A 25,940-nucleotide genomic window follows, 5' to 3' on the forward strand; every position below is an offset into this window, starting at 1 on the left:
AATTTACATCCACAATATGTTTGGTGTCCAACTTTTTGCTTCTTTATTTTAGTGCTGGAGATACTAGGCTAACCATTCTCATTTATCCCCTATATCACTACCTTTTGTTTTTGAGTGGTTAAAATCCTCTCCTAAGAAATGAGACAAACCTTGAAGATCATGATATGTCTTCAAAATACTCTGTGATGGACTAGTTAAATTTAGGGCATTGTATCTCTTTAAAAGAAGGAGGAGTGATGCGACAATAATTCCTCTGTGATATTTAGCTATTTCCCACCCAAATAATGCACAGGCCTTAGATTATATAATATAACTGCTTGAACATTTAAGGTGGAACAGGAAAGACTCTAGAAAGACTACTACATACTACATAAACTAAGATGATGCCATAGTCATTGTAATGTGTGGGTTTCTTGTGCCTCTATGTTGCCATGATTTCTTTTAACCCTTCGTTTGGAGTGCACCTCTGAAAAATCTATATATAAAATATTTACAGTATGTTTACAATATGTATTGCCTATACCTGTGTTTTTTTATATAGTTTTGACGTTGATGTATTTACACAAAAGATGTAGGTTACAGATGTAAAGTAAAGAGACAAAATTTAGACACCAGACATGTCAGAGTCATTGTGGTACAGAAAAAAAGTTGTGTAAATTTGATTTTATGCCAAACAATTATTTTTGTAACATTTTAAACAGCAAACTTGTTTTATGATCCAGTGCATCTGCTGTATCAACACTTTCTGAAAAAATCACACATTTTCTGTTCATTTCTTATAGATTAAATTAGAGTGTACTGTACATTTTACACATTTTCTTCATACTAGTGTGTGAAATTACTCAAACAGGTAGTTACTTCCTCCTCTTTGAGATAAAAATTTGATAGTCATAATTCAGAACTGTTACTTTTATCATTTAGCACGCATGCATCTCAAGCGTCGGGCCAGTCTTTTAGAGGTTCTGCTACAGTCTGTTAGAGGCTTAATCAATCTGGATTGGCTTGTTTAATTCCAATCAAAATCAATAACTGAACATATATACAACAAGCTGTATATGAAATGCACTGTGGTAAATGTTATATATTAATGACTTTTAGATTTGAGGCCAATTATTATAAAGCTGCAAACAAATGTAATGATGCTTTTGTAAGTTCAATTTTAGAAAAATGTTATTTAATTTAATGACCTATCTAACTATTAAACTATTGTATTGGATGTATGAACTGCTAGTTATAGTAGTTATAGTACAATGATACAATTGTAATACGTTAAAATATAAATTACATAATTATTAAGACAAATGCAAAACCAAGTTTGTACATTTGTGACGTATATAAGGTCCAAAGTTATGTCTGTAGCAGAAGCTCAGGCCCGGATGTGTGAATGTGTACTGTTGCTGTGTGTGTGTTTGTATACTTGTGTGTTTGAACATGTTTGTGTGTATGTGTGTTAGCCTGTTCCAGGCAGGCAGGCAGTAAGAAGCATGCGGTGTGGCTCTTACTTAAATCCCCATCCCGTCCCCCCCAGCACTATGGCTGCCATCAGGATGGCCCCCGCGATGGAGCCTATGATAAGGTTGGTGGCGCTAGGACCTGCAGAGGGGCATGATGGGAGAGAGACATGGCGTAAGCTGTGTAGGGCAGGACACACAGCACGCAAGGCTTGTACACATGAAATGCAAGAAGCTGTAAGATCCTCTGTGGGCTGCTGGGGTTTGCATGGCTGCTGCAGTAATGGCTTGGTGTGTTTGTCCTTGGATCCTGCATGAGGGGCCACAGTGATACAGACTCAGTGTGTGGATGAAGGCATGAGTGGTTAATTACAGGAAAGTCCAGCGTTTGTCAGCCTAACGTCTATTTGCTGCGTCTGTAGCGTATAGTCGATTTCCACATATAGTAATTTCAACATGTTTCCCAGTGCTTGGTAAATAGGAGAAAAGCTGGTCAAATAAAACACACTTACATATTTTAGTGTATGAAAAGCGTTAGTTACACATGTAACTGTGATTCTGTGATGCTGGATGACCGCCAGAGTGTTTGGGTAGTAGATGACAATCCACATGCTTTGGCGGTGAAAAAGAACCAACAGACAGATACTGAAACATCTGGGGCATAAAAAAACTTCCTCTTAAACTAATGGTAAAGACCAGACTTAGCTTTTTTACCAACTGCCATCAATGCAACACTGCTGGGTAGCCAACACCAGCGCTTAGAGGAAACCACACCAACAATTGTGTGTAATATTGTATGTCTGTTGACCATCTCCAAGCAAGAACTCTTTCATCTTTTTTCAATTTTTTTTCCCATTTCCTCCCTAATTTACACAGCCAATTACCCAATCCACTCATTAGGACTCCCCCTATCACTAGTAATGCCCCAACACACCAGGAGGGTGAAGACTAACACATGCTTCCTTCGATACATGTGAAGCCGGAGGAAACTCGGAGGAAAGCGCAGCGACTCAGTTCTGAAACATCAGCTCACAGACGCCCTGTGCTGCAGACATCATCCTTTTAGTGATGTGGGGAGAGAGCGACATCTACCCACCCGGAGGGAGCAGGGCCAATTTTGATGGCAAAGCTGCATGAGTGGGGGTTCGAACCTGCAACCTCTCGCTCATAGTGGCAGAGCTTTAGACCGCTGGACCACTCGCCCCCCCACTCATAAACTTAACAGCTGCATTATATAGAACCAAAAAAAAGATAGTAGTTTGCATTGGTTTGAAATTTACTCAGAATGTAGCCAGGATCTAATCAATATTACTAGGCAAAAAAGATTACTGACGAAGTACAAACCCAGATCTTTTCAAACCCTTAGTTAGTTAAAAAGTAAAACACCTTCCTGTCTCCCTATAACTACAGGAAACATACTGAAGTTACTGTATATGAAAATCAACAGTATGACACACATGCAAATTCAGATTCAGATTCAAAACACTGGAACATCCCTATAATATTGACTAATGATTAATGTTATACTCTCTGATATGATGCTAAAGTTATATATATGCATTTCTGTTCTTAAGGTTTGGCACGAACTGTACAAATATACAAATAAAAAAAATAATAAAGAAAATAAAAAGAAAAACAGCTAAAGGCATTACGCCTTACTCTGTGTTCACACTAGCAGGCAACCAGTTATTTCCTTTGGGAGTATGCAATTTGTAGCCACAATTTGTGGCAAGCGACAAATCGCTCTCTAAACTTTCCCAGAGAACAAAAATTACAGGGCCATTTACCAAAAAACAAGCATGATTTGCATTGGTCCTGCTCTAGTTTGGTTCTAGGTCTTACATCCGAGCCACTTGTGCCAACTCTCCAGTTGCCGAGTATAAACCACATTTGTCCTAATTCATCATAGCCAATGCATAGTCTTAACAAGCTTTGGCTGATTCTCCATGCTTTCTGGGTTGGTTCCTACCAGTATATTGTTCTTATTCCCAGTTTTGTTCCTATCCCCATAAAGCATGGAAGAAACTTCTAGCTTAGCCATATCAATCTAATGTCCTGACTTCAAACATATAAACACTTTGAGGGGGCCTGACGAGACCACTCCCACACACACACACACACACACACACGTACACACACACACAAACTGAGCAACTGACATACAGATACACTCCTAATAGAACTCTCCTGAGCTCTCTTGACCCGGTCACAGTGCAGTAAGTATTTGGAGTGGCTTTTCTCTGTTGCCTGTTTCCCAGAAAGCAGTAAGGTCACACTTTGAGTGAATAGCTTCACTCCAGGAAGTGACATTCTCTGTGTCTCTCTTTCCGTTTATCCTTCCTCACATTCTTTCAATATTTAGTTTTTTTTTCTGTGCGTCAATGCCCCACATGGACCAGTAAGGAGAGCACTGCAACACTGCATAACACAGAGTAATAATGATCATATTCATAGAGATTACAGTCAAGGAAGGGGGGAGAGAAAAATGATATATACTGATCGATCCAGCAGGTTTACACAACACCAATCAATCACATGGCACTGTCACAACAACCACTACAAACGCAAGAAAGAAAGAAAGAAAGAAAGCAACTGGGAGGACACACGCACACTTACACACAGGCACACACACACACACACACACACACACACACACACACACAAGGGATCACAGTGGGTGGCTCCCGCTTGCTGGGGGAGTGGTGTTGAAAGGGATAAGAAGTGCTTACTCTATTCCCCACCCAGTGCCTCCAAAAATCACCCCCAGGGCCAGAATGGTCCCTGCCACTGCCCCTATCAGCCTGTTAGTGGCCACGCTCACTGCGCAGAGGAAATAGGGGGTGATTCAGCAGAGAAAAGGTAAGATAAGGCCCCACGGTAAGAATGTACAGTCATGTGAGAAAGATAGGACACCTCAAGAAAACCCCTCATCATATGAATGAGCAATATTTTGGATAGAAATTGAGGTATTAAATATAAACAAATTAAACTGAAGAAACATTTTCACTTATTTGTGCAATGTAAAGTAAAGAAATACATTTTCAATTAGGACACTCCCATATTTATTGCTGTCAGAAGTGTGTAAAATTAGAAGGAGGTGAAGCACATCAGCTGCAGATGATTAGAGCTTTGTTCAAAAGTATGTGGGAGGAGTCTGTCCTATTTAACTCTCATACATTACTTTGGTTTGATTTTGATTGTTAGGTTGGGTAACTATGGCATTGATCCAAACATCTCACTGTAAATGCATATCAGTCTGGTTAGTAGTGCTGGGCGATATGGGAAAAATCATATATCACGATATGGATTTTTTTATATCACGATAACGATATATATCAAGATATACCACATTTAAGTTTGTTTTCAGTTATTCTTCAAACAATATGACAAAATAATATCATTGCTTACCTTTTTCCAACTTTATTTCAAAGTGACATTAAACCCAACTTTCACAAATGAGAATTACTACCTTTTAGTGCAGCTATATATTTGTATTAAATGAAAACAGATGAGATGAGGTAATTTTTTCAAAAGAACAATGCGACTCCATTGTTCAGCTCTCATGAGTTTAATAACGTAAAGCATGTCACGAACCGGCGTGTCCGCCTGTGTTCGTCAAATAAAGTAAAGCATACGTTATTTAATAATTGATTGAATTAATGTAGAAACGATATGATAAATATTGTGGGGGCGATAGAAAAGTGTCTATCGTGCTACTTACCTTCCCCACAATATTTATTGTCATATCGCACAGCACTACTGGTTAGAGTTAGAGCAGATCGCAGGATGTGTAAAGAATTCCTCAAGAATCCTAAAATATCATCACTACCTGGAAGCTCCATCCACAGCTGATGTAAATGTACAGCAGAAAGAGACATTTTAATGGAAGAAGCACAAGGAGAAAATCGTTACTGTCAGAAAAACATCCGAGCAAGACTAAAGCTTGTCAGAGGGCACCTAGACTAATGGCAGGATTTCTGGATCAATGTGTTTTAAACAGATGTACTGTATTTTTTACACTATAAGGCACACTTAAAATCCTTTAATTTTCCCAAAAATCACCAGTGTGCCTTTTAAGTTCAGTGGGTCTTATTTATGAGGTTTACCAGTCAGGTTGTAAGGAGCAGTAAAGCCACTCTGCTGAAGTACAGAGTTATACAGGAGCTTCAGTTTAGTTCTCCAACACTGAGGCTGAAGTAGCATTAGCATTGGCGCTAACCGCTATTTACCTGTTCAGAGGTAAGTATTATCGCCTAACCTCTGCTAGCCTTAGTGCTGGAGAAATTCGTGAATCTAAGCTTACTGTAAGTAAATAGAAGTGCTAAGAAGTGCCCAAATAAACAGTTTTCAGGAGATAAATATATCTAATAAATCTAATAAATCTAATGAATACTGTTCAAATGATGCTCAAAATGCCCATATAAAAATGTTTTAAAAAAAGACAAAGGTTTTCATAGGGTGTCCTAATTTTTTCACATGACAGCATACGCACTAGTCTTGGGGCTAGTTATGGGCAAGCCCAGTTTACATGGATGTGCCTTAATATAATCTAAATTTGGGCAAGACTGAAAAAAAGATGCTGATGGTGTCTGTGTGGAATATAAGTATAGAGGAAAGGAGAAGTCACGAACCCTTAGGACCCTCGTCTTCCACTACAGGTGGCTCTTTCGGTGGATCATGCATGCTGCAGTCTGTTCCTGCCCATGTGGAGTCGCAGGTACAGGTGGCTTCATTATTGCACACCTGAGAGCAAGCAGGAAATAGAGAAAAATGGAGAGGAAAGAAACAAGATAAGTAGCTTTCAAACTCAGTCAAGTTTTATTCAGCTAAATTAAATAAAAATAATGCAGTGACAAGTTGCCAAAATAAGTAAGGTTGAAATAGTGCTGGTATCTTAATTAAATTCATTAGATTAATAGAATTAGTGTGACTTTTAAAATGGGGTAATAAAGATTGAACATGTTTTCATATAGAGGCGCCTAGAGGGAACAGAAACCTGTGAGGAAAAAAAAAGATATTTTTATATGGCAGTGATTTTCACATTTTACACCTTTTTTACACAAACTGAAAAATAAGGTGGTTATTTTTGCACAGTGTTCTATATTAAAACGATTAAAGGGAGCTGCTTGCTACTAGCCAGCTAAATAAAAAAACTGTTTTACATTGATTTCACAGTATTAGTTTCATGGTTTTGAGTCATAAAAATAAATGTAAAAAAACAATAGTTTGTATATTTTTATATATTGTATCTAAAAGTTGTATTGAAAAAAAAAAAAATTGTAATTGAGAATCGCTTATATATTTGAGGAATATCAAGCCCTGGTTTGAAAACAAATTATCTAATGCAATCCTGGTATTGAATAGTCCCAGCTGACACAAAAATGTTAGTAGTTTCATTTTCAGCTTCTTTAAGGTTTAAGGCAAGCATTGTTCTGAACAATTCAGTGGACTGAGAAACCCTGTCTATTAGGAAAACTGTTGCAAGGTTAAAGCTACCCAACTTAAGATAGGAGTATACAGGAGTCTGTGGGAGTGATCATGTATTATTTATATGGGGTAATAATGGATCCTGAAACCTAATTATGGGAGAACCGATCTACTGACCTCTTTCCCCAGGCTGATATCAGATATCTGCCACAGTCTGGCGGATTAACATAGCAGCTGTTTAGTGCTGCGCTGCTGCTAATATGGAGCCACTCATCAGAGTGGGAAAATGGAAATTAAGAAACATCAAAAACATGTTGGAAAGAATATTGTGGAATTTCACAAAGACTGCCGAAACATACTGGTGAGCAAAAGAAGACAGGTGAGCATCCATAAACATGAGCGCAGTAATACCGGGATATATATCATGATCAGTTGAAAAGGCATTTGTGTGTATTTCAGTTGAATACATGTTTCAGCTGAAAAATTTTCTGGAACAAATCTTAACTTAATTTGGAGCTCTAATTAAATTAATTACCAGAGCAATGCACGAAGAAATGGAGCATAAGAAAATGTTGAGCTTGACAGTTCAGCAGGCAGAGGAATGGGTTAATTTGATCCACAGGGAGATTTGACCTAACCAACAGGAGATTTGCCAAAAGTCATGGGACAGCAGCATGTAAACAGATCATAAAATATTACTTCAGGGGATGGCTTGGGAACACTCACAACAGGAAAATATAAGTTTATATAGTTGTGAGGTGCTATCTTGTGGGTTTAACACTGAGAATCAGTGTAAAAATATCAAGGTGAAATTAATTATAGAGTCTGAATGAGGCCTCATAGATTTTACATCCATATTAAATGTAGGAGACTCCACACACTTATCTCACAGGTCAGTGCAGTGTTCTTTACATTCTATAGGACATTATAAAATAAGTGGACAGGATAATAATTTCTGCCCCATGACATCTGGCATACCAATGTATATTTTCAAGGAAAAACATTTAACTTTCAGTGGCAGTCAATAAGAAAATTTTATTTTAAGCATTTCTTTTGATTAATTTATCATAGAGATCTATCTAAAGCTCTCTATAATGATACATAACATTCATAAGATGCGCTAGAGAAGTGTTTCACAACCCTGGTCCAGGTGTCCTCCTACTCTGCACATTTATTTCTTTCCCCTCACCCTGCACACCTGAGAAACACCTTTCTGACTGCAATACAACACAGATAGCATTGGGGGCAGTATAGCTTTTGTTTTCTGTAAGGGACAGCCTGTCACCCAGCTGTCTTTTTCTTGGATTTCACATTGTGTAGGCATTTTTACAGCTTAAAAAAATCTGCTTTAAAATAAAGAGCATTTCAATTTTAAAGACCATGTAGAACATTACTGAGGCCTGGGACGATCTATTTCCAAGTGTACCTGGAAGGTTTAATGTGGCATTGCCCCTGATTGGTCCTGCAGTACGACTTCATACTCTCTATATAGTAAACTACATAATCATAAAACTGCAATGTTTACACACATCTAGCACTTTTCGATTTCCGGTATTTGTCTCTGTGCTGATAGAAAATATTTAAAAAAACAGACACAATATGCAACATCCAGAATATTAGTCTTTCTGTACTGGAGTTAGAAAATGTTGAGCTAAAACTTTAAACCAGTGAAATAATGGAGATCATAGTTAGTTTATGGTGCGCGCAATCACTGACTCACGCCGTGTGCAGAGCAGACACGTCCATCAGGTCCTGACGGACAGGCTGTGAGGTTGAGAGAGGAGATGGGTACACACTTCCGGTCAAGGCACATCATGGAGGGACCACACGGTGTCCCTTCCTCCACATAACCCAGATCAGTGTCGTCATCCAACAGGACGCGGCCGCCGCTGACAGCAGGGGTGAGAAAAGATCAATTTGTGAACAAAAAAAAAGGAAGAGTGTGAGAAACATGAGCTGACAGATCGAAAGAAATTAGAGAAGGCAAGAAGAGCCAGTGCCTTGTAAACTTTTTTTATTGCATAAAGCAATAAAAATCTACACAGATCAAGCAAAAGAGTATGACCACAGTGAGAAATATTACTTTTACAGATCCAGTGAAACTGACCTGCAGTCTATCAGTCGCCCCTGATGGTTGAATGTGGTGGGGGTAATGTCACCTTTCAGAGTCCCAATCCTCGGATTTCTGCCGATGTTGGTGCACAGAAGGTACCCACAGAACACGTCACTGGTGAGGAAGATAAAGCAAAATAGGTAATTGGTTTGATGTAAAAATTAAAGCCTCTAGTTTTTAATGGTGGACAGTAGTAATGTAAATGTCAGTAGTTACTAGAGCTGGGAAATATTGAAAAAATTCTAAAATCTCTATGTTCTTCAAAAATGAGTGATTCTTAATTACAATTTCTATTTTTTTGTTACAATGGTATGAAAAGGTTTGGGCAACCCTGATCATTTTTATTATAAATTTCATTTTACTTTTCAAATATCACTGTGTTCGTCTGCTAGATGATATATTTAACTGAATCTGAACAACCAATAATTTATAAAAGAAAATTATTAGCATTGTCAAGGGTGCCCAAAATTTTTCATAAAACTGTACATAACCGAAAACATACCAAAATAGTAACAAACAGGCCAATTTAGAGTTATTAAATATGCAAACTCTTGTTTCTTTTACAGCTATTTTCAAGGGATTCAAATCTGTACAGCTAAAACAAACATTTAATGTAGATCGCTCTATGTAACCTTACAAGCTTCTTATATATTAAAAAGTGCTAAAAAAAAAAAAGTAAAGTGTAAAATATGAAAATCACTGCCACATAAAAGAGTTTTTTTACATGACTCTGACAGAAGCACAAGTCTATCTACTGAGATTCTATTTGGCAGCGTCTAATTCTGTGTTTCTCCATGTTTCTAATAAATATATGACCTATGATAATACAGAGCAATGAGAAACTTAACTTCTGGTGGATCCTAACTGAGGGATTTGTGTTTCCATATTCTGTATTTGTGACACAGGTAAACACAGACACATCATATAACTGCACCAGAAACTCTGATCATATGTTTATTTAAAATAATTTCCTAACAGGTTAAATTGCTGCAAGAAAAAGGGTGTCAGTGAGGGTTAAATGTAACCTTTAATTGGATTAATCTCTGAATACAAATGATTAGGTTGAACCCAGTTCTTCCTGATGCCTGAACAATGACACTGGATGTAAACTGACTGTTTACTGCAGGGGATCCACTTCTCTCCGTTTGATCCACAGTTCCCTTTCTCCGTCCCCTCGGTGTTCAGCTTTTCATAGCAGTGCTTCTCTGAGCCCCCTGCCTCTGAGAGAAAGAGAGAGAGAAAAGAGAGAGAGAGAGAGTTACATTATGTCACAGTGGGATAGTCTGTAATTGTATTTTACTGTAACTGATCCAGTCGTCTGTGAAAGCTCACTTGGACCCCAGATGTATTTGCACTGGCTGTCCCTTGTCTTACATTCGCCACCATAGCACCGACCCTGAAACAAGAAAAGATACAGGGAGATGAGGAATACCAGATTGAAACTGAAATGTCATTAGTGTCATATACTGTACAGAATACTGTGCTTTTTGACCCTTAAACTCTTAATTCTCTTAAATGTGAAGCATGTTCATAAGACTCCAGACTACATAGAAATAATATTTTCCAGCTTAATTACATTTTATTTAAACTTTTTCTGTCATGTTTGTACCAACCCCGTTAAGGCAAGGTGCAGAACAGGGTGGACAATTTTAGTTAAAACTTGCATTTGATGAACAGACATGTTGAATTGTTCATGTTGACCTGGTTCTGTTTTAAAGATATTTAGTCTTTCTAAAATTATTTTAATAACTTTGGCATTTTAGCAAAACAGGTGGACAGCGTAAGATCAACTTCAGCTAAATATGAAAAATAATAAGTGTAAGTAATATTAAAAATGGCTGAACATGCCGCATGTGTCTTCAGTCCCTTGAAAATGAAACAGTGTGAAGGTTGTGATATCACTGATGACAAAATTATGGAGTTATCACAAGATGGCAAGGTGAACAAGGATTTTTTTTTAAATGTTTATATAGCTTGATATTTCTGAAAATAGCTAAACGTATAGTTGAAATATCTAAATAAAATCCTCACATTTTTACACAAATGTATTATTTTATCGCTTTAGAATTATGCAACTTAACCAAGCAGCACTGCATACATGGTACGAAACATCATACTTCAAATCAAACTAAAAAGTATAAAAAGTTATTTAAAGTGAAGGTAAACTTTTGTCTATGTGTAATAATGTGTTCATACAGAGTAAAGGGTGAATACATCATTGTTACACAGTGTTTGCACAAAATGTAAAATAACTTTGCTGCCACACAAAAGGCACTTTTGTCACTATACTGATATTGACATAGTAGTGTGTATTACTCCAATACTTAAATGCTATAAAAACAACTCACCTGGTTAATCTGACAAGGGTAGCCATCCTGCTTATGAAGGTTAGGAGGGCACTGTAGAAAGAAGAAAAATATTCATTAACATTCTGTATGTTCTCCAAGAATGCAGCTTCTATTGATGAAGACATTATTTTAAAGGATATTCTAGAACTGTGGGTGCATTTACGGTGGGAACATTGACTTATTATTACATTCTGTTATCATTAACCTGTTAAAACCAGTAAATTTTTTTACAATTTTCACTATTTTGTGCTTTAACTCTTTTCTAACCTTAAACTAGAATCCACACAGCACATCTAAAAACAGAAATGTATGAAAATCCAGCACATTTCTATTAACAATGTAATCGAGATCCAATCAATATCACTCTTAATATCCCAATAAATGATATAATGTTTATTTATCCTCAACATATTTTATTGCCTTCCACATGCATCCTGATTTCAGAGGAAGTGGCATCACTAGGTGCAGGATATATTCTTAATGTTTTTAGCACTGTTTTTTTTATTTAAAATATTTGTATAGGTATACAGAACATTTGGCACAGACATAAAACATAATATTTAATTACAGAAACTGCATATACACAAAAAATTTATATCCTATGGCTTTGACTATAACTTTTAACCGTAAATTATATTTAATTATATTGTTAACTAAATAGTCATGTAGTTAATGTAAAGTTTGATAAAATGGGATTGTAAATCAGGAGATAATCAGTAATGTGAGTGCTGGGATCAGTTAATAAAAAATTAGTTAATACTATTTGTTCCAAAAAACTATTAATAGTGAAGTAATATAATTAGTATTAGTAGTATTAGTAAGGAAAATATAAAAAATTGTTTATGTGAGAGAAGAATAATGTATCACAATTCTGAAATGACTCATTAAATTATTGAGGATGTAACATGTTGTGTTGTACATTATAAACTAATTCACTAATGGCGAGACACTCTTTTTACATTCTGCTTAGTGTAGTAGCAAGCAGTTTGGGACACGGCCAAGGACAATGCAATTGATATATTATTCATGGAATTGGTTGTTTTATTTATATAAGTTTATTTATTTATTTTTGCTGTTATTATCCTTATATATAATTTATATATGCTAATTTATTAAGTGATTTTGTATTAAGTGACTATTATATATGCTGTGCATTAATCTAAGAGATTCCCCCAGTGCATGACACTAAATCCTCCCACAGGTCTCCCGCAGGACTGCAGACCTCTGGTCTAATGCTGCTGCTGATCCACTTTCCTAAAGCTTAATTAAAACCAGTGCTGCAGCCAGCCTAGCAGAAATCAAGCTAAATAATGGTACAGCTAAGCTGAGGTCAGCGGAGCACCTACAGCCTAAATTATGTGTCGTTTCTTTGACTTTTTAAGTACAATACCTTTCAATTCATTCTTATTTTTGTGTCCATGTTTGCATAATTAATTTTAAAATAATCCGCCCTTATATTTCAATAAGAAAATGTCTCAGAAAATATAAGATTTACTAAAAAATCAGTAGACAGAAAGAATGACTTAGCAAGCTAGATTTTAACTATAATCTGCATTAGATCTATATTGCATGAAACTCATGTCGTTGAAATGATTACCAGTAATAAGTCAATAAAAAAAAAGATAAGCAATTAAAAGTATGTGGAATGTTTTCTCTACATATCTTTTAGCAGCTGTTAGCATCACGGCTAAACCCCTTGAGCCCAGCCAAGACCTGCAGCATTACATACTTTAACCCGGCTGTTATCATCACAGTTAAACACCTCCAGCCCAGCCGAGACCTGCAGCATTAGATACTTTAACCCAGCTGTTAGCATCACAGCTAAATCTCTCCAGCCCAGCCAAGACCTGCAGCATTACACACTTTAACCCGGCTGTTAGCATCACAGCTAAACCCCTCCAGCCCAGCCAAGACCTGCAGCATTACATACTTTAACCCAGCTGTTAGCATCACAGCTAAACCCCTCCAGCCCAGCCAAGACCTGCAGCATTACACACTTTAACCCAGCTGTTATTTTTTTATTTATTTTTATTTATTTTTTAAACCTTTATTTTACTAGGCAAATCATTAAGAACAACTTCTTATTTACAATGGCAGCATTACACACTTTAACCCGGCATAACAGATAAACCTCTTCAGCCCAGCCGAGACCTGCTTCCTTCTGTGTGGTAGATAGATAGATACTTTATTTATCCCGAAGGAAATTTAGGAGCATATAAAATGTTTGTAGTAGAAACACTGTACTGTGCTTTTTTTGGGTTGTCTGCTTGGATGTAACAATTTTCAGTTTTTAATATATGTATACAATTTAGCATTGTAATAACTTTTGTGTGGAGCACCACAAAAATATGTGTGTAATATTTTTTAAAATGGTAAAAAAGTGGCCAAATATTTTCATTTTGTTCAGTTTCGTTATAGGCCAAAAAATAACATATTGGTATATCATTAGTCCAAGTCATTTAATATTGTCTACCTTAGCATCATCTAATAATATCACACCAGGTGTAATTTGGTTTTTCGGTGTTATAAAAATGAGAACCAAAAAAAGAGCTTTCTGTGTGTGTGTGTGTGTGTATGTGTGTGCGTGTGTGCAAAAGAGAACAGAGAGAAAAAAAGAGAGAGCGTGTGTGTGTGAGAGAGAGAGAGAGAGCGAGAGAGAGAGAGAGAGAGAGAGAAAGGGGAGCAAGGGCAACAGTAACCTGTCCTGAGTCTCCAGTGCAAGTCTCTGAAATATCGCAATCGTTCACAGAATAACGGCAGCTGTACCCCCGCGGAATGAACTGAGGAACAGAGAGAGAGAGAAGGAGAGAGAGAGATGAGAGAGAGAGGGAGAGAATAAGAGAGAGATGAGAGAAGACGGAGAACCTTTTAATATTACATTACTTTTCTTTTTTTAGCCTATCCAAGCTGTAAGAGCAAGACTGACAGAGGATGAAAATGTACTGCTTTCAGTTCATCCATCCTTAAAAAAGCACTGTCCGGATTAAAAATAGACAGCCTGCCTTCAGGATACAGTTCAGTCTGGAATACACAAGGATGATAATAAAAATCCCACTAATATACAATCTTATGGATAAGATTATTGACCTTACCAGACAGGTGCTGTTACAACACGGCCCATCACTGCAGTGAGCACCATTAGAGAGAGAGCACTTCTTACAGCAGTCTTTATAACACTCCTGCAACAGAACACACACAGTATACAGACTCAGACAACACTAAAGTCATCTCATTTATATGTCGGTGGAGAGGACCAACAAATCTGTGTAAGTAGGCACTGTGGTCAGTGCCAAAATAAACAGTTTGTTGTCACATGTCGCATTTATAAAAGGCATGGTTTCATGGTGTGTGGTGCAGTTTTGTATGATGCCAGATCATCTTTGGCCTCTATTACAGGAACTTTGCACTTTGTTATTACATTCTGTCAACAAAATTAAAACACTGATTAAAAACTGTAGCCTAAACTTTAATTAACTTAGCCTTTACTCAGACTATTATCAGTAAGGACTGTCAGCAGTGTGTGTTGGTAAGTCCAGTCAGAGATGTGATGAGTGCAGGCGAAAGTTCAATTCAGATACTATGTGTAGTGGTTGTAAATGATAGTAATGGTACATGGCAATAATGGTAATAATAATAATGGTCTGTTAACTTACCATCCTGGCACCACAGTCGCACTCTTCTCCCACCTCCACATATCCATTGCCACACTCTGTAACTTCAAAGAGCTGCCAACACACACACATACACACCCTTTATGAATGAAGACTTACATATGAAGTCCTTAAACATGAGTTTACAAAAGAGTAAATTGTCGCTGTCCAATGAAAAACTTGTGATGATTTTTTTTGTTTACTACATAACTTGAACTAACAAACTGTCAAGAGTCAAGGCAAGAGGCTTGTATTGTAATTACATCTGAGTACAGGTACACAGTGTAACAAAATGACGTTCTTCCGGAACTATGGTGCAACAGAGAACAATACAATATACAACATAAAGTGCAAAAGTGTAACACTACAATAAATACAGTAAATACAACAGATGAAAAAATTAAACAGACAGGGCAGTGCAGTACCGATATGGTACAATGAAATGTGCAAAAGATATGTAACATACTGTAACATATAGATCACAGCAGTTACTGAGGTGGAGAGTTTATAGTTTTTATGGAGTGAAGCAGCAAATATTGCTGATAGGAATAGAAACTGAGATATATTTTAAAAAGTGCCATATGTGTATATGTTACCCTGTTGGGTCTGTTAAACAGACAGGAAGCTCCTCCCCTGAGCAGGAAGTTCTTGTAATCAGTAATGCTGCATTTGGAAAACCTTCGAGGATGCTGTACTCTGTAAGACAAAACAAAGAAATCGAGAATTAGGAAAATTGTTTTAATTGAATGGTAAGAATGCAGCACTTGAGTAAAAAGTGTGTGCACATGAAAGTACGCCACTGTACCCAGTATCTTCCATTATACACCCCACCCACGAATCCATGCAGCCGCACTCCTCTGGAGAAAACAAACAGAGAGACAAAATAGAGTCCGTTTACACTTTGTCCTTTCAGGCATCTTTAGCTAGTTTCAGGATTATATCTATATCTGTGTAAGGTCAGGCCAGATAAAAATGAAAGTGTAAACAATCAAGACACATTTAAACCACAAATGTATTTGCTTTTTATGAGCTGGCCCAAAAGTTTTCAACATGGTTTCATTCACGGGCATTCACAGGCTAAATGCTCATCCCCATGCCGTGTTCTTTTCCTAAAATTATCCAAACACATCTTTGCTAATGCGGCTCAAAGTTTTTAAATTAATCATGCCTCATGGATGGTTTCTAAATGAATTGCATAAATAGCTGAATAAAACCAGATAACAATATAGTTTCCCATTATTATTATCAGTAGCAATGCTAACAGCGTGGTAGTAGAGATCATTTCAGCCATACTAAGGAAATTTAAAAGAAAACAGTTTTAGATATTTGACTACATTTGGGGGTTGTTTAACATTGTGTAAAAACTACATTTTTCACCAAACCTATAATTTCCCTTAACTGGTGCAAAATGAAAGAGCAGATTAGTCACCCTTCTGCTAGCAGGGAACACGCTGTGAGATTTGGCACAGAGAAGCAAATTCGGATGTGTGTTGGGCAGGAGTTTATCGCCGATTAGTGTCAGCGGAAAACTGAGCCCCCCTTGGTTTAGTGATGGTTGCGATGGTGGGGAGAAAGTAAAGCTACATAATAGCGCTACATACTGGGCAGCTTTTAAAAACCACAATAGTAAGACAGTTAAAAACATACTCCTTTTGATTACAGGGTCCCACTGGATACCCAAATTCTGTGCCAGGCTCTGAGAGAGAGATGCAGCCATTGTCCACGTACTTCCAAACTGAATGCATAAAGGATAGACAGTAGAGAAAAATAGAAATAGGGTTACATATCATCCACTAACATTAAAGACAGGGAGTAGTACACCTAGTCTAACTACCTAGAACTTCCTATATAATATTACCTAGTAGTTGCAAGATATGGACAGTAAATACAATTTGCAGTAGAGCGGTAAAAACTATTATTTAGCAACCAAAAATCTTTGTCCGAAAATAGCGACATATGGTAAAAAGACCAAACAATAACTAGTTTATCTTAAGTCAGTTAACTGCAGTGCTTAATATCAGATAATGTCAGATTTGTTTTCAACAACAGACTTCTCCCTCCTGCCCCATCCCCAGGCCTCTGATGTGCAATGAAACAGGACGTAGCCAGCAGGGAAAGATATACAGGACTAGGATAGTAACATTAGCAGTACATTTATGATTGAAATAGTACTATTGCGTGTTAAATGTTACATTTTGTTCAGTTTCCAGAAAAAAAATTAACTAGTCAAAATCTAAAAAGAATAATATATATTTGTAATAGAAAACGTTTTTAATCTTCTAATCTTCTAGTAGTACATGATTAGATGCCATACCTCATTTACGGCCACTCCTCGTCCTATTGAACACACCCCACCGATATAAGCCACGCTACTCCGGCCGTAATGAAACGTGACGTTTCTGCGAAAAAAAGTAACTTTCATTACGACAACTTCTGAGCAGAAATCACAGGCTCTTCACAATGACGATCTGATCTCTGCTGTTTAGACTTACGTGAAGAGGTGGACAGTATCTGCATTAACACGGATGTTCTGCTGCCGGTATTTGGAGAAATCTCTGAGCATTTCCAGAGGCTTCACACTCAGAGGAATTCTGTCCCTGTCTGTCCAGATCTCCACCGCAACGAGTACTACACGCGTGTTCAGCTGTTCCTTAAAGATCTGAGAAACGGTAGATCGCACCAATAATATTTATAGTTTGTGTTATAGATTGTTAGTTTTGCATATTTGCTTATTTGTTTTTTTTTGTTATGAGCCTATAACCATATATTCCTCTAAGAAGTCAGTTATTTATTTTTAGGTTATTTTATTTTAAGTACCTCCATAAATTAAGCAATATAAATCACATTTTAGTATGTATTATTTACTTACAGCATCTACCAGGTTAACCACTGATTTGGCAAAGTTCTTGGCATGTTTTTTGCTGTTATGCCTCTTAAACTGGAAAACACACAGAAAGAAACGCACAGATTAATAGAGTGCACAAAAATAAGGGGGAAATAAACGCACAGAATGTTCAGTTTTACTAATTAGCAAATAAGTTTCATTAGACATCAGACCTAAAAACAAACTAAAAGAATGTGTCATGTGACACAATTAGACTCACCGTGTTGTGGTCACTGACGATCATAATTTCCAGGTACTTCATTTCATCAAAAAATTTCTGTGGCACCTAAAAGATAAAGCTCACACTGACTAAACAGCACAAGCACTAATCAAATCCACTGTTCAACTGTCTAGATTTCAGCAAAACACATTTTTTCAGGGCATTTTAGTAAAAAATGTTTCTTTGCGAAATGCCATAAAAGACACTTTTGGATTTTATAAAGAACCGTGTTTGTGAGCGTGATCCCTCCTGAAGCATTTACAAGTCTGGATCAACCAGCATGACCACACTGGCTTACCAACATGACAAGCATAACCATGGTGACTAACCAGAATCACCAAGCTGGTTGACCAGCATGAATAGCATGAACAAACAAAACCAAGATGACAGACTAGCATGATCAGCATGACTAAGCTTGTTACCCAGCTTGACCAATCTGTTAAGCCAGAATTACCAATAAGAACACACTGGCCAAAAAGTATTACCAGTGAAACCAAGGTAATTGACTAGCCTACCAAGCAGGTCAACCAGCATGTTCAACATCACCAAGTTTGTTGACCAGTGTGACCAGCATCACTTAGCTGGTCAGGCAGCTTTACAAAACATACCAAACTGGAAAGAAACCATTACCAGCGCTGTCTTTTACCACCTTGACCCTTAAAGACCAGCTACCAGAAAAAGCCGCTTCTGAACCAAATATTTTATCTTGCATGAGAGTCATGTTTTTTATGGAACCAAAAATGGTTCTTCTATTGAATCACGCAAAGAACCATGTGAAGCAATTTTATGTTTAAACAATTAACTCTGCTCAAAAGGCTGTGTAAGCAAGAATTTAGCAATATCTTCACAACAACCAATGGCACAGAGGTCGGAACCTTACCGCTCGTTTTCTGCGCCGCCTTAGCCACGCCATGTCGGAGAAGATCTGTTTTTCATCCTCCTCTTCCTCTCCCTGCACCTCGTCAGCTGGGAGAAAAAGAAAGAAGACAGAAACTAAAATCATGAAACCACATCACTCACCGACGTGTTCTTACAGTCCGACCGGCGCACTCTTACCGAGACCAGCAGGGTCACGGCCCATACGGAGCGATGACGTCCGCCGCAGGGTGTGGGGTCGAGACTCTGTCTCCTGTAGGTCACAGTTTAAACCGTCAGGACTGAAATCAGCCTTTGTTAAAATAGAGAATACAACACTGCTGCTTCACAGCAAATATATCTCTTAGCAAGAGAAATCATCACAAACCTGGGCCAAATTTGATTGTTTTTACGTTTATTTGTTAAATTGAGCTAAAGGAGCATGTGATAAGTTAAATAAATTACAATAAGTTCATGGTAAGAAATTGTACATATTTAACCCATGTTTATTTTTTATTTAATTAGGAAATTTAGGCATGTTTTATATTCCAAAGTCTGAATAATCTTAATAATTAAAATTTCAGCTCTTTAAAAGGGTGCAATTGCATTATTATGCTATGATTATTGCAATCAATTCTGGGACAAAATATATAATCTAAAAAAAAATAGTTAACATAAAAATGATTCTGGGCACAATGTAAGATTTTACCGTGGAGTGAGTCTGATTTAGGGGCTCGATGAGATAAACAAACACCCCATCATCAAACATTCCACTGTGAAAAGAGAATAGAAGAAAGCAGAGCAGATAAGATTCACAAAAGGTCAGCAAAAAAAACATGTGTAGCATTATTAAATAGAAGGGGTGCACCAAATATTTGGCAAAAATGCAACTAAAAATCTGGCAACTGAAAATATTGGGCCAAAAAATTGCAACTAAATCATGTTGTTTGGTCCAATACCTTTAAAATCCTTTTATTTATACAAATTATGTATCTGAAGTCATATTATACAGTTTACGCTAACGCTAGGATTTTTCAATAACGGTGACAGACTGCATATTGAAGCAGGGAGCTGGCAAACGGTACGTTATTTTATGCTCTACTTCCGAAAAAAAAAAAAGTTCCGCATCATTTAAGTTTAATACGTCCTCACACACTGGTTTATTTACAGCTGAATGAGCTAGGTAGCTAGCTAACTTTAGCCTTAGCATTTCTTTGACTAGCTAAATATCTCTGTGTGAAATTCACTCATATGTGACTTAAGTAGCAATTCTGACAAAATCTACAAAATAAAATTACTGATTTAGTAAATATATAATTGGAATAACAATACTGGTACATGTATGACTAAAATTGCACTGCTGAGGTAACAGGTTACAGCTAAATGTGTAACATAAAAAGCACTGTAGTATTTAAGTAAATGTAAGATTAGAACAGCACTATTAGCGTACATTTATGGGTAAAATAGCACTGCTGAGGTAACTAGCTAAATTGTTCTTTATTTGTCTGCTAGGACAATAATATAATATAATAAATAAGAATTGAATTTCAAAATGAATAAAAAATTGTAGCTTTGTAATTGCTTTTTTTTTTAGAAAATAGGTTATAAAAATAGGTTATAAAATGTATTCAGTGGTGGGAAACAAGTGTAAAATGTAATAGAAGCCTCCAAATTAGATTTAGAATTAGATTTTTGACCTTCTGACAAATTTTCTATTTTGTTTGGTTTTAATTTCAGCCATAAATGTTAATTCCAGTGCATGACTGCTAAATAGGACAGTGTACCCTTTATCAGTTACATTTTCTAACTGTTTGAGGCAAAATTTGAAAATAGAAAAGATTAGATTGTCTGCCCTGCACCCCCAGGCTGGTGGTATAATCCAATCTATTTATCTTACAAACTAGAGAATTATGTAAAGATTAATTTATTTATGGGGCAGAAAAGAAAAAAAAAATAGAAAACTGATTAAATGAAAACCCAATTGTTCCATACTACACCAAATGAAAAAAAAAAGAAACAAAGTTCACATTTAGCAACAACGGCTAGAAAACTGAACTGATTAGCGTTACACTGACAGTGAATAGAATGATTGCTATCATGGCTTGGATATGCACGTCTACACTCTCTCTGTGATACACTGCCACACACCAACTGATGACATTCAAACCCTTTCATGCCCTCCACTGCCATCTGGCCTCACAGTGTGTCTCCAAACATGTACAAACACAAGCAGGCACAGTTCTGCACACACACACACACACACGCAGAAATGAGTGATTGGAGGTGTCTTACTGAAGCCCATTGCAAGTCGACAGAGCCACTCGCGTGGCTTTGTTTCCTCTGACTTCTCCGTGGTAGTAGCAGTGTTCCCCTCCCTAAACACCCAACCACACACACACACACACACACACACACACACACACACACACACACATACCCACTGACTGTAAACAAAATGGATCCATACTCCCTCATTAGTGTCACGCTACACAGGAAGAGACTATTTAGTTTACTAAGTAGCGGTAGAAACTAGGAATGCACTGATCAATTTTTTTGAGTTACAATACGATACACACAATTCCTGTATCAGTCAATACTGATACTGATCCAATACCATTATGAAATTAACTCTGCACCATGTGAGAGAGACTTACAGCATAAGGGTTATTTTACAGGATTATTTAACTATATATATACAAAACATACATAGATAGACATAGATAGATGTAGGCCTTTAAATTTCTATTATTCGCCCCTATAATAATAAACAATTGTGCAGGACTTGGAATAGCATTTAATTCATACCAAAGTAAAAAAAACAAAATGCAGGAACTATGTTGACCATGATCCTTTACTACACTGAGGCAGAGACTGGGGGATGTATTTACAGACTAGTACACATGCACTAAATGGCTTTTAATAGGGGGTAGATAAATGCGTATATGTATGATTCTTACCTTCGACAAAACTGGTTTGTCTTTTTTGTAGTGGATCTCAACATAATCTGAAGAGAGCAAATCACTACAAACAAATAAGACAAAATGTTAAGGCTTTACACAGAAGCAACAAAGCTGCAATACATATCCAGCTAGTGGTGAAAGAATTCTTAAAGGAACAATTTTTGTAATTTTTAGTAGAATCAACAAATCTCCAATGCCATCTGAAGCATGCAGTCTATTGTTGTTGGTTGCTGACACTCTCTTTTTGGTTGTTTAACAAACACAGTTCATAACAGTTCAATATAGGACTGTAGGATATATTGTATTTTTATATTGCAATATTGGCAATGTGTTTCATGAGAAACACATTGGCAGAGTGAGGCAGAGAGAGTAAGAGTGAGGTAGAGAGATTTAGACTAAGCTAAAGTGAGGCATTATTTTAAATAATGATAAAATAATAATAAAATATATAATTATATAGTACATTACTGTGTAATATAACAATATCAAGCGCTACAAGTTTAAAAAAAATAAAGGAGTGATCTGTTATATTTCTATTCGACACCTGAGCAGACCTGCAACTGCTGCCCACACTACCACGGATTATAAAACTATCTATTTCAGAGCTCAGATTCCACATGAAAAAGTACAACGTCGCAGTGAGTCACTGCTATTCAGACACACACTCACTCACCACCTACACACACCTACACACACACACACACACTGAGGCATCCTGTTTGTTCCCCGTTGTTTAGTCTCCTCAGGGTTTACTGGTAGAAAACATTTTCCAGTATAATATCAGCTTAGCCGTCCAATTCCAGATTTCTGATTTTCTGCACAATATGAGCATCCACCCACAGCCCTGAGTAACATGGGCACCTCAAAACCCCAACACAACATCCCCCCACCCCACCCACACACACACACACTTCCACATGCGCTTACACACAAACAAACACACCTCTACACCTACTTGTTTAACGTGAGATCCAGTATAAAAGTGGAACCGAAGGCATCCAGCTGGAAACTTGCCTGGGCCAAGTGAACAGCCTGTAGGAAAATCATCAGACAAAACGGGAGAGCTATGACTTTCTACAGGAATACTAATGCACAAGGGTCAATGTCAGTATAACAATATAATGTTTCATGTATCTGCAGTATACAAGCTATTTAAACATGTCCATTAATTCCCTGTCCACCCTGTCATCTTGGGAAAACCCCACCCCTTTATTCGACATCACAATCTTCATACTGTTTTATTTTTTAAAAGACTGAAGATGATTGCTGCATGTTCAGCAAAAAATAACATTACTCTCACTTAATATTCCTCATATTCTCTCTATGCTTAACTGATACGAAAAAAGTTAGAATTTAATTGAATTATAAGTAGAAAATCAAAAAGAATCTTTGAAACAGAAGTCACTATTAACAATTCAATATGTTTGTACTTCTAGCTCAACCATATTTCTATCAAATTACAATTTGTACTAAAATTGTCCACCCACAAAGTGAAACTAACAGTGATTAAGCTGGAAAATATGATTTCTATGTCGTCTTTTTTTTTTAATCATAAGTATTTTTGAAGATCAGAGAGAGCATGGCTGCTGATGGTGAAGCAGCATTATCTCTGATTCAAACCCACAAACCCATGATTTCCTGGCCATGGTGTCAGCATCTGAGTCTGCTGAGCCACTCAGAGCCCCTTTTATCTCACTTCTAGACTAAAAATGTCAGAGGCATTGAAGCCCTGTCCAATATAAACCTAACACTGAGCCTTTAATCAGAGTGAATCTGCAGTACAGGGTTTTCAGTCAGCAACAACATGTCACATATACAGTAAGAGATTTATGGAGATCTCCTGGGAACCTCCTGATTCCTGAAAAAGGTTGTTGCCTATCGGAGTTTAAAAGACACACAGCAATTACAATCAGATCCACACTGTTCAAATGGAGAAAATTTGAAAAAGTAATCAACCTTTCTAGGAGTGGTCAAACGTCAACAAATATCTCTCCAAGAGCAAGAGCAACAATCATCCAGAAAGGCATAAAGTTCCCAATAACCCCTAAAAGAACTGCAGTCCTCTCTTGCCAGTTTTTATGACTCATTTGCCCAGTGTTTTTATGAACTCAGGAAAAACACTGGGCAAGACGACCGGGTGGCGGTGGCTTACCAAGTTCAGATATCGAACCCAAAGCCCTGTTATCAATGTCCTGGTGCTTCCTGCTCCCTGCTTTTCGCAAAGCTAATCTGCTCTCAGGCCATCTTTCTGTAAGCTGAAGCTAGAGCAGAGTTGACTTAGGCAACAAGACAATGACCCAAAGCACAGATTTCAACTTTTAGAATGGCTTAGTCAAAGTCTCCAATCTGATCATGAACAGGATACAGTGGGTCTTGAGGATGCCTTGTAATCCTTTCACTTAATTCGATTAGATTCTGAGGTAATCAGAGAAGCATATGACCACATTATTATTGTGGTTTTACCGACAAAACCTCACAATGCGTCCCCAACAGAAAAATGCCACCTGCATTAACCATGTCACCTTTCCTGCCGAAACATACATAAAAACTGCAATATCACACTCTCGAGCTGATTAGCTGAGCACTCTACAATAATAAGCTAGTGGCTAAAGGTAAAGTAAAACTAGCTGACTGCCCCAAAATTTAAACTAAGGACTTTGTCCAAAGAAAACTGGAGGCCTCTTAATATAGCTGGCCCAGTCTCCAGTGGGGATTATGAGAGAAATCCCTTCACAAATGCTCACAGGAGCCATATAAAAAAATCAGATGCCAGGTGGGAATATCTATGTTTTTTGGCAAACATTTATGATTGGATCACCCAGGACACATGGGTTAGTGCCAGGTGTGAACTGGGCCTCTGAACACCTTAGTCATACTTGTATCTATTTACATTGAACAGCACTTGAGAAAAAAAGTATTAAGCAGAAAAAATAGGTCACTGTTTTTAAATATCCACCTTATCACCTTTTAACAGTAGCCCCCAACATAAAACCGCCATGAATCTACACAAGAACTTTTCCTTTGGGAGAAGAAAAAACAATAACTCAAATTACACAGCGGTGCTTCTTTTTTACCCTGAAATGCTGCATTGGCAGTGCAAAGCGGGAGTTGTATGCACTGCCAGCAAAGCCCCAACCTCTGTCCCAGCTGGGGGGTAGGGATGTGCGGTTGAAGGGAGTGCTACTTTTGCAAAAAAGGATGTTGGGGATGGTTGGAAGGAAGTGGAGGGTAAGGTAGGGGAGGGGTGGCGGTGGACCATGTTCAACTGTGCACACTGGGCCCGGTGATGTACACAATGCACCATTTTCAGCAGCTGCTGAGGAACAGGGAGGGGGGGCGGCTGTATATGGGGGCACTTGCAGATGTTTTTTGCCTCAATACAATAAAGTGCTCAACCAGCATTCCATTGTGTGTGCATGCACGCACACACACACACACACACACACACACTATTATCAGAATACTTTGCTTTCTGGCCCTTAAGAAGATTTAAGATGTTTAATATTGACTTGTATTTTCATCTTTCTTTTTCCTTTTTTTTCATGTGTGTGTCCACCCGGATATGGCAAACTGCATGACAGGGTGAACAACATAAAATGTAAAAATTGGCATTTGATGGAAATGTGGTTGACCTAGCATTACAGACATGTTAAATTGTTTGTAATGACCTTGTTCTGTTCCAAAGATACATTATGATTTTCTAAAATCGTTTTAATTACCGTGATATTTTGCCACGACAACTTAAGCTTTATCTTACCTAAGTATGTAGACAATATGAAATATAAATAAATATTACGTGAAATTAAAATTATGAATTACTGAACATGCAGCAAGAGTCTTCAATCCCTAATAAACTAAATAATGTGAAGGTTGTGATGTAACATGATGTCAATGTTTACTTTCTTAATGGGGTGGGGTTATCCCAAGGTGACAGGGCTGACAGGGGATTCATGTTTAAATATTTTTTATTCAAAAATTAAAATAGCTAAATGAATAATCGAAATGCCTAAAGAATTTAAAAAATTGTGGATC

The 25,940-nt window shown here is 37.3% G+C and overlaps 1 protein-coding gene across 5 annotated transcripts in view; it reads right to left on the reverse strand.

The window, feature by feature from the left end:
* The window catches only part of adam23a (ADAM metallopeptidase domain 23a), a 39,654-nt gene that overhangs the window by 8,173 nt on the left and 5,541 nt on the right, over positions 1-25,940 (reverse strand). For 3 of the 5 annotated variants that reach the window (XR_007439156.1, XM_049479334.1, XM_049479337.1), the window contains exons 3-25: positions 22,864-22,940; positions 21,906-21,969; positions 21,241-21,323; positions 19,658-19,721; positions 19,150-19,222; positions 18,974-19,059; positions 18,094-18,159; positions 17,859-17,927; positions 17,482-17,648; positions 17,304-17,388; positions 16,637-16,724; positions 15,795-15,846; positions 15,586-15,685; positions 14,993-15,064; positions 14,432-14,518; positions 14,039-14,119; positions 11,340-11,390; positions 10,324-10,387; positions 10,106-10,211; positions 8,986-9,105; positions 8,599-8,767; positions 6,083-6,194; positions 1,503-1,593 (exon numbers count right to left, since the gene is read on the reverse strand). Coding sequence is in view for 4 of the 5 variants with exons in the window: in XM_049479334.1 (XP_049335291.1) it covers positions 1,503-1,593; positions 6,083-6,194; positions 8,599-8,767; positions 8,986-9,105; positions 10,106-10,211; positions 10,324-10,387; positions 11,340-11,390; positions 14,039-14,119; positions 14,432-14,518; positions 14,993-15,064; positions 15,586-15,685; positions 15,795-15,846; positions 16,637-16,724; positions 17,304-17,388; positions 17,482-17,648; positions 17,859-17,927; positions 18,094-18,159; positions 18,974-19,059; positions 19,150-19,222; positions 19,658-19,721; positions 21,241-21,323; positions 21,906-21,969; positions 22,864-22,940 (2,027 nt within the window). In the remaining variant the exon portion in view is untranslated. Of the gene's footprint in view, positions 1-1,502; positions 1,594-4,180; positions 4,272-6,082; positions 6,195-8,598; positions 8,768-8,985; positions 9,106-10,105; positions 10,212-10,323; positions 10,388-11,339; positions 11,391-14,038; positions 14,120-14,431; positions 14,519-14,992; positions 15,065-15,585; positions 15,686-15,794; positions 15,847-16,636; positions 16,725-17,303; positions 17,389-17,481; positions 17,649-17,858; positions 17,928-18,093; positions 18,160-18,973; positions 19,060-19,149; positions 19,223-19,657; positions 19,722-21,240; positions 21,324-21,905; positions 21,970-22,863; positions 22,941-25,940 lie in introns of all 5 variants that reach the window. The other 2 variants (XM_049479335.1, XM_049479336.1) reach the window with 2 other exon arrangements.

This window comes from Astyanax mexicanus, chromosome 5 (assembly GCF_023375975.1).
Source record: "Astyanax mexicanus isolate ESR-SI-001 chromosome 5, AstMex3_surface, whole genome shotgun sequence".
Taxonomy (NCBI): domain Eukaryota; kingdom Metazoa; phylum Chordata; class Actinopteri; order Characiformes; family Acestrorhamphidae; genus Astyanax; species Astyanax mexicanus.